This window comes from Hylaeus anthracinus, unplaced genomic scaffold (genome assembly GCF_026225885.1).
Source record: "Hylaeus anthracinus isolate JK02 unplaced genomic scaffold, UHH_iyHylAnth1.0_haploid 2, whole genome shotgun sequence".
NCBI classification, from domain to species: Eukaryota; Metazoa; Arthropoda; class Insecta; order Hymenoptera; family Colletidae; genus Hylaeus; species Hylaeus anthracinus.
Window position 1 is genome coordinate 1,367,512 of NW_026534838.1, and position 15,001 is coordinate 1,382,512.

At 32.2% G+C, this 15,001-nt stretch overlaps 2 protein-coding genes across 8 annotated transcripts in view; one reads left to right on the forward strand and one right to left on the reverse strand.

The window, feature by feature from the left end:
- Positions 1 to 3,058: 3,058 nt before the first annotated feature.
- Positions 3,059 to 5,925, reverse strand: LOC128892966 (ubiquitin-conjugating enzyme E2 N). Of its 2 annotated transcripts, none has more exons than XM_054153654.1 (3): positions 5,449 to 5,925; positions 4,293 to 4,567; positions 3,059 to 4,093 (listed from the first exon to the last, which is right to left on the reverse strand). In XM_054153654.1, the coding sequence occupies exons 2-3, from the start codon at positions 4,535 to 4,537 to the stop codon at positions 3,883 to 3,885; spliced, it is 456 nt and encodes a 151-aa protein (XP_054009629.1). In that variant the 5' UTR covers positions 4,538 to 4,567; positions 5,449 to 5,925; the 3' UTR covers positions 3,059 to 3,882. The 2 variants fall into 2 exon arrangements, with proteins under 2 accessions (XP_054009629.1, XP_054009628.1); XM_054153653.1 differs by having other exon boundaries at positions 4,293 to 4,553; positions 5,449 to 5,922.
- A 4,704-nt stretch (positions 5,926 to 10,629) lies between these two features.
- Positions 10,630 to 15,001, forward strand: part of LOC128892937 (S phase cyclin A-associated protein in the endoplasmic reticulum) — a 56,035-nt gene continuing 51,663 nt past the window's right edge. For 4 of the 6 annotated variants that reach the window (XR_008461209.1, XR_008461208.1, XM_054153596.1 and 1 more), the window contains exons 1-6: positions 10,630 to 11,080; positions 11,287 to 11,510; positions 11,609 to 12,987; positions 13,376 to 14,121; positions 14,191 to 14,671; positions 14,750 to 14,932. Coding sequence is in view for 4 of the 6 variants with exons in the window: in XM_054153596.1 (XP_054009571.1) it covers positions 11,300 to 11,510; positions 11,609 to 12,987; positions 13,376 to 14,121; positions 14,191 to 14,671; positions 14,750 to 14,932 (3,000 nt within the window). In the remaining 2 variants the exon portion in view is untranslated. Of the gene's footprint in view, positions 11,081 to 11,286; positions 11,511 to 11,608; positions 12,988 to 13,375; positions 14,672 to 14,749; positions 14,933 to 15,001 lie in introns of all 6 variants that reach the window. The other 2 variants (XM_054153594.1, XM_054153595.1) reach the window with 2 other exon arrangements.

A 15,001-nucleotide genomic window follows, 5' to 3' on the forward strand; every position in this document is an offset into this window, starting at 1 on the left:
GGTATACGCAGTTTATATATATATATATATATATATATATATATAGTCGTGTAGATATCTGTGGTATCACCAGCAGGGGAAGCAGGTACGTCACGGAGCAGGGGATGCGAGGCGAGGATTTTCGGAGCCCCGAAAACTAATTTCCCTTCGTGGTCGCCATTAATGTGGGGTGTAAATCGCTAACGGAGCCTCAGTACATGGCTTCAAAAAAGGGGAATGCAGAAAGTTATCTTGTGTATGCGTACGTGCGTTCTGTTATATGGAATTAAATATGTATATGGGGCATTCCACGCCAAATCGGGCTCCAGTTTAAATTTAGACCACTATTGAAAACGTTTATATTAATATAGAACACTCAACCGATACGGCAGGCCACAGTGTTGGTAATGTAGTATACACTGTCGATAAATTTATCGATCAGTTAGGGATCTACATGGCCAACGCTTACCATTGTTTCCAACCCATCAAAGCAACAGCTAAATATTTTCTGAAACTTGACTTTTATTTAATATTACTAATTCTTAACTCACACTAATTCTGGGACGCCCTGTATATCATTCTGTGTTATTAAATCACTGAGTGTCAAATACATATGGGGCATTCCACGCCAAATCGGGCTCCAGTTTAAATTTGAACCATTATAGAAAAAGTTTATATTAATACAGAACACTCAGCCGATACGGCAGGCCACAGTGTCGATAATGTAGTACACACTGTCGATAAATTCGTCGATCAATTAGGGTTCTACATGATCAACACTTACCTTTGTTACCAACCCATCAAAGCAACAGGTAAGTATTTTCTGAAACTTGACTTTTATTTAATATTACTAATTCTTAACTTACACTAATTCTGGAACAGCCTGTAGAATAATCCAGATGCAGAATAGTACTAAATAATACATAATAATACTGAATAATATAGCATAATACAAAAAAATTTATAATTATTGCCATACAGAGGGAGTTTTAATAAAAGATTGGAAACTTTTGTGACACACTGTGTACGGAGTGAATCATTTTTCGTAGGTGATGGAATATGGGAGATTTAAAAAGCAAATTGACAGAAAAATTTGTAAGGGTTTGACGTCAGAGGGTGGTATCCTTGGTCGACTGTATCCGTGTACCAAATTTCGATTCACGCTCTATAAATAGAAAGCAGTACATATCATCGGATATCAATACTGGTACGTTGCTACAGTATCGAACGAATCGCGTTATTAAATGGAATCATTTGGGTCACTTATTATTAACTTCTATCAATAATTTTTTTTCAATAATTCACACCAAAAAATATTCTCAAAGTTAAAACAAAAATTGACAAAATTTTTCTCTGTAAAAAAATCACAAAAAACACTTTAATATTTGGCATTTTAATAAATTGAAATAGAAATTATTGTTGCTTAGTTCTAAAAACACTATGTTGGTGACGCGGAAAAATGCAACAGAATTACAAAAAAATAAAAAAGAGTGGAAAGAGAGAAGCCCGACGAAAGGCAAGAGAGAAATTGAACCAGAAAGCCAGACGTCTACTAAAATGTTTGTATTTCCAGCACTTCCCAATATTCGACAAAATATTCCTTTTGAACTATTTTCTCGGGCTCGCACCGTGTGCGTTCTATGCTGTTACAAACAAATATAGTTGAAAAACGTCATTCCATATTTTTGGTGTACCAAGTGCTACCGAAATAGGCAGTAAAAATTAAGGAAACATATTGTACTCGCTGCAAAGACGAAATGAAAAAAACAAACAGCGTACAAACAGTTTTTTCGATAAAAAATTATAAGTATTGTTATTAAATAGTAATAGCAATCGAACAGGCCTCGATTTCGTCGAAAGTAAACCAAGGGAAGAAGAAAATGAAAAGAAATAATATTTTCTTGTAAGATTTCCACTTTCGAAATCTGCATAGTCTTATAATTAAAAATATGTTTAACAAACGTCTGTCGAAAAATTACCATCCGATGGAAACCTATGTGAAGAGTAGAAGTCTTTTGCTGATAAATAGAATTCACAGATGAAAACAAATTTATTCATAATATTTGAGGCAATCATATGTAAATGTGATAATATATTTCCTGTCCATATTAAATGGTATTGACAATTTGTAAATCACAATCTGAAATTTATTTTTTTCACACGGACTTTGACATACTGACCATCTAGCAGCTACAATGGAAACTATTCTCGCTATAAACTTGGGCGTTTTGCCGCCGATAGCGCCACTATTTTTGCGTATATATATGGCCATTTTGTGTACATCGAGTTATTGTACTTATCTGATTTTTTCTCATATCTTTCCATTACTTTTATTTTGCGCCATAGGCTTTTCGATACTTTATATTTGTTATTCATAACAATATAAAAGTAGTACATAATGTAGTCCGCCACCACCGATAATCTCTTTTACCGACAGGGTATGGCTACAAGACAATATGGCGTTGAAAGTATCAGTAAAATACGGTAAAATGCCATTTTTAACTGCTCATAACTTGTGAAATAGTGGATTCATCGCCTTAAAACTAGCATTTCCGGATTTTTCTCGACAAAATCTACAGGATTATGTAAAAGAAACTTAAATATTTTAGGTTTACCAAAGTAAAGTCCAGCCAATTAAACATTTCAATAAATAGCCATTTAAAGAGACAATTTAATTCACTGTATATTTTTCCATTGACAAAAGTATAGCCTATTTTAACGCCTTATTAGTGAATATTTTCTAATAAACAAATTTGATAGAAGTATTAAATTATTTAAACTCAATGAAACACTTGTACAATGTCTGGTACAAGTAAAGTTTAATCATATTGTTTATTTTATGCTCCTCTACTTCATTCAGCAAACCTGTATTTATAAAATATGAAGATTATAGTCATCAAGAAAAAATATTTTTATTTGTTACAGTAATATTTTTGTAGAACAAATTGTTACTTGGAATGTATATTTATTTTCTTGCAATTAAAATGAAATTTTTATGCTGCAAATGAGATTTCGAATTATTCAGAACATGTAAATGCTAAAACATACCAGAATTTTCTTTAAAAAAAATGACAACAGATTGGAGATTCTCACTTAATTCTTTATATTTACACAATAAAAATGTTGATTAACATAATAATGGGAGAAATTATATCTCATTTCAAATTAATCAGAATTTGCTGCAAATATGGAAATAGTTTTCTTATAGTATGCTAATAAATAATGTACTGTACTATATAAATGTTATAATAGCTATACATTTTAAAAATGCAACCTCGCATACTCAAAAAATTTCAATACTTTTATACTTTCTGGAATTAATTCAATAATTGAAATATAGTTTATGCGATGTTGTACAATCGCGAAAACGATAAATGTATCAAGATTATCAGACAACTAGTTTGTAGACATAATGAAATACAGAACATGATTACAATATAATGAACGATCCAGTACTTTTGCTTTGCTTCAGGGATACATTAAAGGTACCAAATGAAACCTGTAAATTACTGATTGCACAAGCCATTCTGTAATCGCATATAAAAAAAATATTTATGCAACATACTACATTCATTTACTTTTACTACAAAGGTATATTTTTTGAAGTAGAAACTAGTATTCCATTAAAATTATATATTCCTTCTGAGGTTAGAATCTTCTTACTGTTAAAAGATTCTATACTAGTCTGCCTGCCAAACCATCGAAGAAATCTAAACACGACATCTTTGTATTCCCCGCAATATAGAAAATACAGTTTCATTCTGTTTACTCTTACAAAACTTTTATTATTTTTATAGCAAAATTGTGGACATAGGTGCAGGGTACGCAGCTGGTGCGGGTAAAGTGATTGGTAAACTCGGAAAGATAGGGGTAATGTCACTTTGCATTGTGGATAATTTGAGATCAGTTGTCCATAGCATATCTCCGAGTCCATTCTTTGGCATTACGTATTGCTTCACTTTCATTTACTTTCCACAGTTCAGCTACATCATTCGATAGAGGATCGTCTGGATTCGGTGCACTTAAAAGTGCTTGTATAGATAGTAAAACTGTTCTGATTTGAAGAGCAGGACTCCATTTATCTTTGAGAATATCCAAACAAATCCTGCCCAATCTACATAACAAATACAAGTATTTATGACAAACAAAAATTGAGTTCTATTGTTGATTATTAAACATTGTGACATGCTTGAAGTTTATTTGCATTTTAAAGTAGTCAATCGGTATAATCATTAAGTATAAACAAATAAAGTATTTACATTAAAAGAAAGGCTGAGGAATTAATAAAAGAAATTACGTTCTTAAATAAATACCTGTCTATATTTGGATGATAAATTTTTGTGATAAATCTAACTTTTGGAGCGGACATCGGGTAGTCCTCTGGTAGGAACAACTCAAGTTTAAAAAGTCCACCTTCGAATGGCGAATCTTCAGGTCCAGTTACAATTACATGAAAATACCTAGCATTTGTATCATCTGGCACAGCGCTAATACCAGGAACTGGTTCTTGCATTAGTCTCTGAGTTTCTTTAATAATCCTTCGCGGTAACCCAGCCATGTTTGATGACGATCCCCTAAAAGAAAGTTCCTACACTTCCTCTAATTTGCTTTTCAATTAATAAGTACAAACTAAAATAAAACTATTTATAATTTATTGTAATGAAAGAGCAAATTATTGCTAGGAACTTATGCCTAAATAATGAGAGTATCGAAGAGTATCGATTTGTTTGAAAATCTGTTTTATTAATTCAAAAATGAATTAATACACATCTACGTAAATAACAATGAATTATAAGTATGTATGACTAAGAAAAACTTCGCTGTTCGCTATCTTACTGTAAGGAACGAAGCATAATATACCAAGAATGAATAAAAAAATTATATAAAACTGCGTTATAACCATATACATGTACAAAATGAAATGAATATCGTGATATCTTTACTAAATTCATGGCGAAAAATAAAATACACAGGCACATGTAAAATTAATAAATGACCAACAAAAATAAATGTAGGTTATCAAAGAAAGTATCGTTTTATTATCATTTCTTAAACACAATGTACACTATGAGACTTTCTAAACGATCGTACCATAAATCGCTTAAAAATCTGCTAATGAATGCCGATTTACGATTAATTGACATCCGTAGTTCTACCGCAATAATTATTTCAGATTGTTGTTCGCAATATTACGATAGTTCGAATACAATTTCATCGAATAGTTATCGTAATAATAAATGAAGCGAAACGAAATCGGCCAGAAAACGAACGAGAGCGTAATACTTGAAATATCCCCTGCAATATTTCTGCCAACCTCCAAAGCTACCGAGTAGACCTCTGCATATGCGTAAACAAAGAATTCGTGCACCAAGTCACGTACCGTGTGAAACTAAATTATACAAAAGACACGGCGATCGTGTAAGAACGTTGGAATTATGAATGGTTTACGAGTAGCAGTGAAATACATACGATTATCTGAAAATATCCCCGCGTCGCCCCGCAAAGTCTGGCAGATCGTCCGCCTCTCTTGATGGCCTTTTCTTCTAGAAGCCTCGAAATCGATTTTTAATCCTATTTTCTCCGCACGTCGCCGTCTCGTGATTATCGGCTTTGCAGCCGATCTCAAAAATCTGTTTGGGGTCTATGGCGCAACCCCAAAAGGAACACTTTAACAAAGTGTTAATTAAATTTCCACACGCAAATGTGTGCTAGAGTCTTCGCAACCGCTTCTCGCGATTCATCTTATCACGCGTTGATGGCGCTGCACGCGAAATCACTGCGTAAACCAATTTAACAATTTCATGTAGAAACACCTCTTGCTATCGACGAGCGAGGAATCCGACGACTTTTTAATTCAATTAAATCATATAGACGTACGAGCGGAAATGTTCTTGTGCGAAAATCGGGTTAACTTTATTGCGGCTGTAGTTCGCACTGCAGCATTCATGTAATCTCAGTGGTACTCAAACTTTACGCAGAGCACAACGATAGAGGAAAGTCTTCTAAAATTAAATTCCCATTTTTATTATCCAATGAAAAATATTTTTGGGGTCATTTTCTATTTTAGAAAGTTAAGAACCATTAATAATTGTAGATTAAAAAGTGTCAATCAGAATAAGAGGGGTCAACCCCTTCATCGAAATTTTTTTAAAGAATATTAATTGATGGAGAAGTCTGAACAGTTTTCAAAAGAAAAACGCAAAATCCTACCGAAGCCCAAATTTTAAGGAAATAAATATTGTCTTTAGGTTTTTCTAAATTTCTTATTTATTACTATCGGTGGGCAAGACCCTAGGTTTCGAATAAGTCTGAAGTTGGCCGATATGTTTGTCTCGTTTCCTCTTTTGAACATTTTCCAAGAGGGAAACAAGACAAACATATCAGCGAACTTCAGATTTATTCGAAGCCTAGGGTTTTGCCCATCACTGCACTGCAGTCTATAGTAATTACTATCTAGTAATTTACTAGTAATTTACTATCTAGTGCCTTTTCACTTCAATGGCAGAGATGGGCAAAACCCTAGGCTTCGAATAAATCGGAAGTTTGCTGATGTGTTTGTCTCGTTTCCTTCTTTGGAACATTTTCAAAAGAGGAAACGAGACGAACATATCAGCAAACTTCAGATTTCTTCGAAACCTAGGGTTTTGCCCATCTCTGGAATATTTCGTCCACTTGCGGTGCGAGTGCGCGCAGACTACGACATATATGTATATATCCTTCTACACTACTACATTATCAAAGAATGGTTGACTACAAATAGTTTTTAAATAACGAAAACTTCGAATTGACATTTCAATTGTAATACAAGACATTTTATGACAAATAGATTCTAAGTTTCGCGGTAGTTTGTTGGCCCGCACTGATACTGCATACAAAATTACAATCATTCGGGGATTCATGAAGCGAGAAACATAAATTAAAATCGATGTTTAATTGAATTCCTGCTTCAATAAATTAACTTTTTAATTCTATTTTAATAATCGTGTTTCATTAGTAAAAAAAATAGTTTTCTTCGGAAGCAAGTGTGCAATTTTTACTTTCCGATCTATATGAAAGGCTAGTATGTATTTTTAATTGAAATACGTCTCGACACAATTTTTATTATGGAAATAGTACATTTTAAAAACTAATCACGTTTTCGTATGTCAAATTAAATGTTATATTTTGTTCAGAAGGAAATAGAAGGAAATGTGAAAGTTTCAACACAAAATTAATAATTTGATCAAATTAAAGATACATTTTATTTAAGTATATTTTGGTAGAAATCCATCTCTGACTTCATATACATTGTAACTGATTTTATAGAGTATTATTTTCTATAAATTGGGTTATTCGGGTTCAATTGGTTGCTATGGTTGTCCAGATCTGCTTTCGTCCCTGCACCATGGTACCCCGCATTTCTTCCAGGTCCAGCTCGAGGGTAATTCGGATTACATTGATTTGCTCTATTGTCGTTGTTCCGGTCCATCTATTAAAAGAAAGTAAATTGTTAAATATACTTGAATAATTATTATTAATAATAATTATTATTAAATAATATATAATTATTTAATATGAATAATTATTAAAAATAGTTTTTTAAATATATGGATATTTGCAAATACTTAGTTTGCCAATTTCGATGTGAATTATGTAGCATTTAATGTATCTAAGTAAAGTGCAATCGCAGGTATATTCCTTGCAACAATAAGAATATAACAAATTCATTCAATTCTACTTTTTTTTTTAGACTGTTTCTGATACTTTTTTACATGAAAATACCGAACGTAAAACGAATGGTAACAAAAGTACAAAAATGACAGGAAGACTATCCATTATCAAATTGAAGTTAAAAAGAATACATGAATAATTAACTAATGGGGAAATAGTTGATATTTTTAAAACAGATAGATACACAAATGAATGAATAAAACTGTACAAGTCTCAAATCATACAAAAGTGCAAAATATAAGTGTTTTATAGTTACCTTTGTTTTCTTACTGTTTCACACGTTAAAGTACTTGCAGCAGATACTCTCTCGTGCTTGTTCAAAACGATTGTGTCAAATCGCAGTCTCGAGTCTGTATTTATAGCCAGTGCGCAGTCCACGACACTCACAGAAACTCCCAGGGGAACCCCACGACTGCCAAACAGTAGAGAAATTTTTCTTCTCCCCCCTAAAATGTTTTATTTATGTATTTATTACAGTTTCTCACAAATAAAGATATATTATTTAAAATTTAGTTGAATATAAATGAGTGCCGTTATGTGTAAAAATATAATCAATAAAAAAAGATCGGTAACTTAAAAAAAAGAGTTGCAACTTGAAATTTTTTGGATCCTGGTCATCGGTAAACATTCTAGAATTTTGCCATGTACACCATAAACAACATTCAACACAAAACTAAGCACGAACCACCTATTTCAATTGATTAACTGCTCAATTAACACTATTTTAGTATTGTTCTGAGACTTTATTATATAACTATGGATGAAAACAAAAGTTGGCAACAGTGGAACATTCGCCAATAAAGAGCACGTCGAAATTCGGGGAAGCACCGCTCCACCGCTAGACGTTAGTGTATCTATCTGTTATATAACGATACAAATCATTGTCGTAACACATGAATTACAAGTATAGCTTATTTCAAATCAGGATTACGAGTAATTAATTACTTTTTCCATTAACTTCCGTCTTTAATTGACAATTAATTACAAACAATGATATTAAAACTTATTTAATTAAAATTGAATTAAGCAGAGTTAATCGAAAGTCGTTTACTTGACGATTGATATGAGCGAATTTAATTGATGATATTTAATTGACGATTTGTCTATAATTGTCAATTAAAGACGGAAGTTAATGGAAAAAGTAATTAATTACTCGTAATCCTGATTTGAAATAAGCTATACTTGTAATTCATGTGTTACGACAATGATTTGTATCGTTATATAACAGATAGATACACTAACGTCTAGCGGTGGAGCGGTGCTTCCCCGAATTTCGACGTGCTCTTTATTGGCGAATGTTCCACTGTTGCCAACTTTTGTTTTCATCCATAGTTATATAATAAAGTCTCAGAACAATACTAAAATAGTGTTAATTGAGCAGTTAATCAATTGAAATAGGTGGTTCGTGCTTAGTTTTGTGTTGAATGTTGTTTATGGTGTACATGGCAAAATTCTAGAATGTTTACCGATGACCAGGATCCAAAAAATTTCAAGTTGCAACTCTTTTTTTTAAGTTACCGATCTTTTTTTATTGATTATATTTTTACACATAACGGCACTCATTTATATTCAACTAAATTTTAAATAATATATCTTTATTTGTGAGAAACTGTAATAAATACATAAATAAAACATTTTAGGGGGGAGAAGAAAAATTTCTCTACTGTTTGGCAGTCGTGGGGTTCCCCTGGGAGTTTCTGTGAGTGTCGTGGACTGCGCACTGGCTATAAATACAGACTCGAGACTGCGATTTGACACAATCGTTTTGAACAAGCACGAGAGAGTATCTGCTGCAAGTACTTTAACGTGTGAAACAGTAAGAAAACAAAGGTAACTATAAAACACTTATATTTTGCACTTTTGTATGATTTGAGACTTGTACAGTTTTATTCATTCATTTGTGTATCTATCTGTTTTAAAAATATCAACTATTTCCCCATTAGTTAATTATTCATGTATTCTTTTTAACTTCAATTTGATAATGGATAGTCTTCCTGTCATTTTTGTACTTTTGTTACCATTCGTTTTACGTTCGGTATTTTCATGTAAAAAAGTATCAGAAACAGTCTAAAAAAAAAAAGTAGAATTGAATGAATTTGTTATATTCTTATTGTTGCAAGGAATATACCTGCGATTGCACTTTACTTAGATACATTAAATGCTACATAATTCACATCGAAATTGGCAAACTAAGTATTTGCAAATATCCATATATTTAAAAAACTATTTTTAATAATTATTCATATTAAATAATTATATATTATTTAATAATAATTATTATTAATAATAATTATTCAAGTATATTTAACAATTTACTTTCTTTTAATAGATGGACCGGAACAACGACAATAGAGCAAATCAATGTAATCCGAATTACCCTCGAGCTGGACCTGGAAGAAATGCGGGGTACCATGGTGCAGGGACGAAAGCAGATCTGGACAACCATAGCAACCAATTGAACCCGAATAACCCAATTTATAGAAAATAATACTCTATAAAATCAGTTACAATGTATATGAAGTCAGAGATGGATTTCTACCAAAATATACTTAAATAAAATGTATCTTTAATTTGATCAAATTATTAATTTTGTGTTGAAACTTTCACATTTCCTTCTATTTCCTTCTGAACAAAATATAACATTTAATTTGACATACGAAAACGTGATTAGTTTTTAAAATGTACTATTTCCATAATAAAAATTGTGTCGAGACGTATTTCAATTAAAAATACATACTAGCCTTTCATATAGATCGGAAAGTAAAAATTGCACACTTGCTTCCGAAGAAAACTATTTTTTTTACTAATGAAACACGATTATTAAAATAGAATTAAAAAGTTAATTTATTGAAGCAGGAATTCAATTAAACATCGATTTTAATTTATGTTTCTCGCTTCATGAATCCCCGAATGATTGTAATTTTGTATGCAGTATCAGTGCGGGCCAACAAACTACCGCGAAACTTAGAATCTATTTGTCATAAAATGTCTTGTATTACAATTGAAATGTCAATTCGAAGTTTTCGTTATTTAAAAACTATTTGTAGTCAACCATTCTTTGATAATTTGTAATTAGTGTTACGACAAAGGTAAAACTGTTCGTTAATTGCATAACAACCATTATAATTCGGAATTTGTGAATAAACATAAATAGAGACTGTGTAAACACAAATTTGTTCGTGAGTTATAGTGTCAATTATTAAAATTGTTAGTATCGATAGTATCCAATATTATTTGCTTGTTTGCTTGCTCAAAGAAATAATTTAAATAATAATTATTTCCGACTAATGGGATATTTAATAGTAAAGTGACAGTGATATAACCTCGAATATGTAAGCAAACATTAGATTTTCAATGTACTGCAATGGAATTAAAGCGTTAGAATTGTAGTGTAAGTGTTTTCTCTAACTTTTGCTTTCTTATGAAAAACTTTTGGAACTTTTATAATATTGCTTATAAAAAAAAAACAATGACTCATTAATGTTTCTTCTCATGTTTTATATAGTATATTCTTTTATATACATCTATTATTTGAAAATTGCATTTATCTTTTAAGTATACTAAGGAAAATAATGATCGAAGTGTTGTTTTTTACAGACATTTATTAAAAATGGCTGATGTAAGATTACTTATACAAGAAGAAGGCCGTGCAGCTAGAAATTTGATAGCTTTCAATGTACCAGTCGGGACAGTTAACACTGAGAAAGTTACTAAAAAACCACCTAGTGTACCAAGAATGTCACAATCGAGTACAACTAAAAGATCTATGAAACCAACAACAAGAGTGAGATCGGCGTCTACTGGTCGAGATAAAAAATCTGGTAAGCGAAAGTTACAAGATTGTGACGACATGAATGTACACTTTTGTCACATTTTAATGAACAGGTGTGAATGTATGCAATTTTTTTCTTTGGTTTAGAATTACAGGCAAGATATTGGGCCTTTTTATTTGGGAATTTGCAAAGAGCAGTGGATGGGATTTATCAAACTTGCGAAGAAGATGAAAATATTTCAGAATGCAAAGAAGTAATACTGGTTTTAGAGAATTATACAAGGGATTTTCATAATTTGATTGAATGGTTTAAAGTCAAATGGGCTTACGAAAGTTCGTCGCCACCCTTGAGACGTACTCCGTTAGCTTGGGAAGTAAGGAAAACTTCTCCTTGTCGCATATGGAATTCAACAATGATTCCGAAATGTACTAGTCCTTTGCAAAGGATAAGTCCTACAGAATTTATTTGTAGAAGTCCTGTTGATCAAACTATTTCAGAAAATAAGCCTATTACTACGGATAGTAAAATAAATAACGCGAAAGGCGAATCTGTACACAAATTGGTGAAAGATAATAAAAGTACTGTTACAAAAAGTAACTTGACAAACGTAAGCGAAAAGTGTAAAAATCCAGTAGATAAAGGTATAAGCTCATCATCGATTAAAGACAAGTTATCATCGATGAAAGTCAATAAAGCTTTGGTAAAACATACAGTTTCTGGGAAAACAAGTGGTACCATTATAACAGATCAGAAAGCAAACGAAGCTACGTTTCGTGATGTAAAAAGTAAGCTGGATACTAAAAATGTTTCTAAATTAGTTAAAACTGGATTGCATAATAGTACCAATAAAATAGCAGATTCTAATCTAATAATAGAAAAAAATGAACAGATACTCTCTAATGATAAAAGTATGCAATTAATTACCTTTTCATCAACTGAAAAAGAACTTTCTAATACGACTACTATGGATAATAAATTAAATGCTCAGAATAATTTCCAAGTGAAACCATTGGGTCCTAAAAACGATTTAGGATTAGGGAAAAATGAAATTAATGCTAAAGTGAAGAAACAAGGTACTGGAAAAGATATTAAAGCCATTGGCATAGAAAATGTAACGACTGAAAGCAAATTAGTAGAACCCAATAGTATAGCAAAAGAAAACAGCAGTATCATTGTAATGAACAAGAGCATACAAAGTATCGCAAAAGTTTCAAATAAAGTAAATCAAAAATTAAAAACCCATTCAGGTGTGAGCGATTGCGCGAATAATAAAATTGTGGCAAAAACTGTATCTGACACGTCATCTAATAATTTAGGTAAAGGATTAGTTAATACAAATAAACCAGCATATGCAACAATATCGCAAATGAAGGTTGCTAGAACAAAACATGCAAGTCTCCCTGAAACTCCCAAATTTATTCGAAGTAAAACAACATTATGCGATAGGAATGTATCAACTTCTAATAAAATAAGACCTGGAACATCAGTAATAGTTAGGCAACGCTTTCAACCATTTGACAATAAGGTATTTCCTTTAACATTTTACTTCATTAACAATGTTGATTTTTAATTTTTAACTAAAGCACTTGTTTTATTTAAAATAAAAAGAAATAATAAAGACAGTTTTATGTTCGAAACGATCCATAAAGGTGAATTTTATGTTTAAAAATATTGAAATTTCTTTTTCTGGCACATCTAATCATTACATATCATTGTGTGTTCTAACTTGTAGGCTTGTTTCGTATTGACTTCAATTTTAGCGGATTTTTTTTAACTATTTCCTATTTTCTTTGAATTATATTGATCGATTTTAAATCGGGGGATAGTTGTGTTATTTATTAGAGCATATGTGTACTGCATGTGTAAGCTTTATTTAACAATTTGATAGATAATTTACAGTATTCGTTGATTAGATTTCAGAACAGAGTTCTTTAAAGAAAGATCAGAATAAAGATATAAATGGTTCAGTAGAAGTGTTAACGAAACAAACGGTTACTGTAAAAATGAAAGAAGAAAACGATGGTTGGCAAACAGTTCGCAGTCGTTGCCGAAGAGGCAGTACTCATAATTTAAATATATCTACAAGATTTCATAAACCGAGTACTGCCACTTCGTTACCAGCCTTGTCCATCGAATGTCCTTCAGAAAAAAATAAAAAGAAATGTTTGACACCCGATGGAAATAGCAAACAGAAAAAAAAGTGCATTGTAGAAAAGGAAGGAAAGAACATATGTAACGAAGTAGAGAAAGTGAAAGGGGAATCAGTAGCAAGTCTTACACTTAAAGATAAGGTGGAAGAAGTTTTCAAGAACACGATTAATTTGAATGAAATAAATTCCACGTCAATGATCGCAGCGATATTTAAGAGTGACGCAGAATTACTTGAGAAACGTATACAACAATTTATGGCCGCTCAAGCGGAAAGGGAGAGAATAATTTTGGAAGAGGAAAGAAAGACAGAAGAAGCTGATTCTCAGCGGTCACAACAATTATCGGATGAAGAGGCTTCTTTGCATAGACAAATTTTAGAATTAGAATGCACGGAAACCGATGTTGATACAGAAACTGATGAAACGGACGGCGAGATGGTTCTTGAAATAGAAGACGAGCAAGAGGCATCACCTAATACAGTGTCTGACGATATTAGTTTAGAAAATAGGTGTGTATCATATTCATTGCATTTATACTTTATTTTGCTGCATAACGAATGTAATGTGAATTTTTATAGATATGATAACGTGTTAGATGGAATGTCTTGGGCGGAGTGTGTGGATACCCTTGCTCAATTACATGCATTAGTGGCTCGCCACCCTGGTAGAGCTTTAGAATTGCATCAGAAGCTCTCGTCACCGTCGCGTAAAAGATCGTTACCTGAGACATTACGACGATATCAAACGAAGCAAGCTTGCGCGCAACATAAACGCCAAAAGCTCTTGATGGAGAAATCGCAAAGATTGCGAGAATTGTTGAATAAAGTGAAAGATGTTAAAAGTGCAAAGAATCAGTTGATAGAGGACAAGCGTATCAGAATGGAGATGAAATTAAAAAGAGCGGAAGAAAACAGAACGCAGCATTTGTTAGAAGTAGTAAGAAAAGCACACGACGAGGACTCCAAACTGAAAGAAATTGCATTTATCAACGAGCTTGAAGCGCAGAACAAGAGGCATGATTTTATAGCGTTATGTCAAGAACAAGAAGAACGATTACAAGTATGTTACGCAAATCTATCTGAATGCAATCGTTAAATAAAAGAAGATAAATGATTGAAATAATAATGAAATTTCTAGGGAATTCATGAAGAACGCCAACGTCGACAAGAAGAAAAAGCAGCTAAAGAAGCAGCAGCTGAGGAGCGCAGACGAGCTTTAGAAGCGGAAAGACAGCTACGCATTCAGAAAATGAAACAAGCTCGTCGCGAACGCGAAGAAAGAGTGGGCAAAATGCAGCTAGAAAGAGAAAAAGAACGACAGGTAATTATGTTGAACTAATGACAACTTAAAATTAGATTTTTACGCAAATCGAATGTGTATTGTATATTT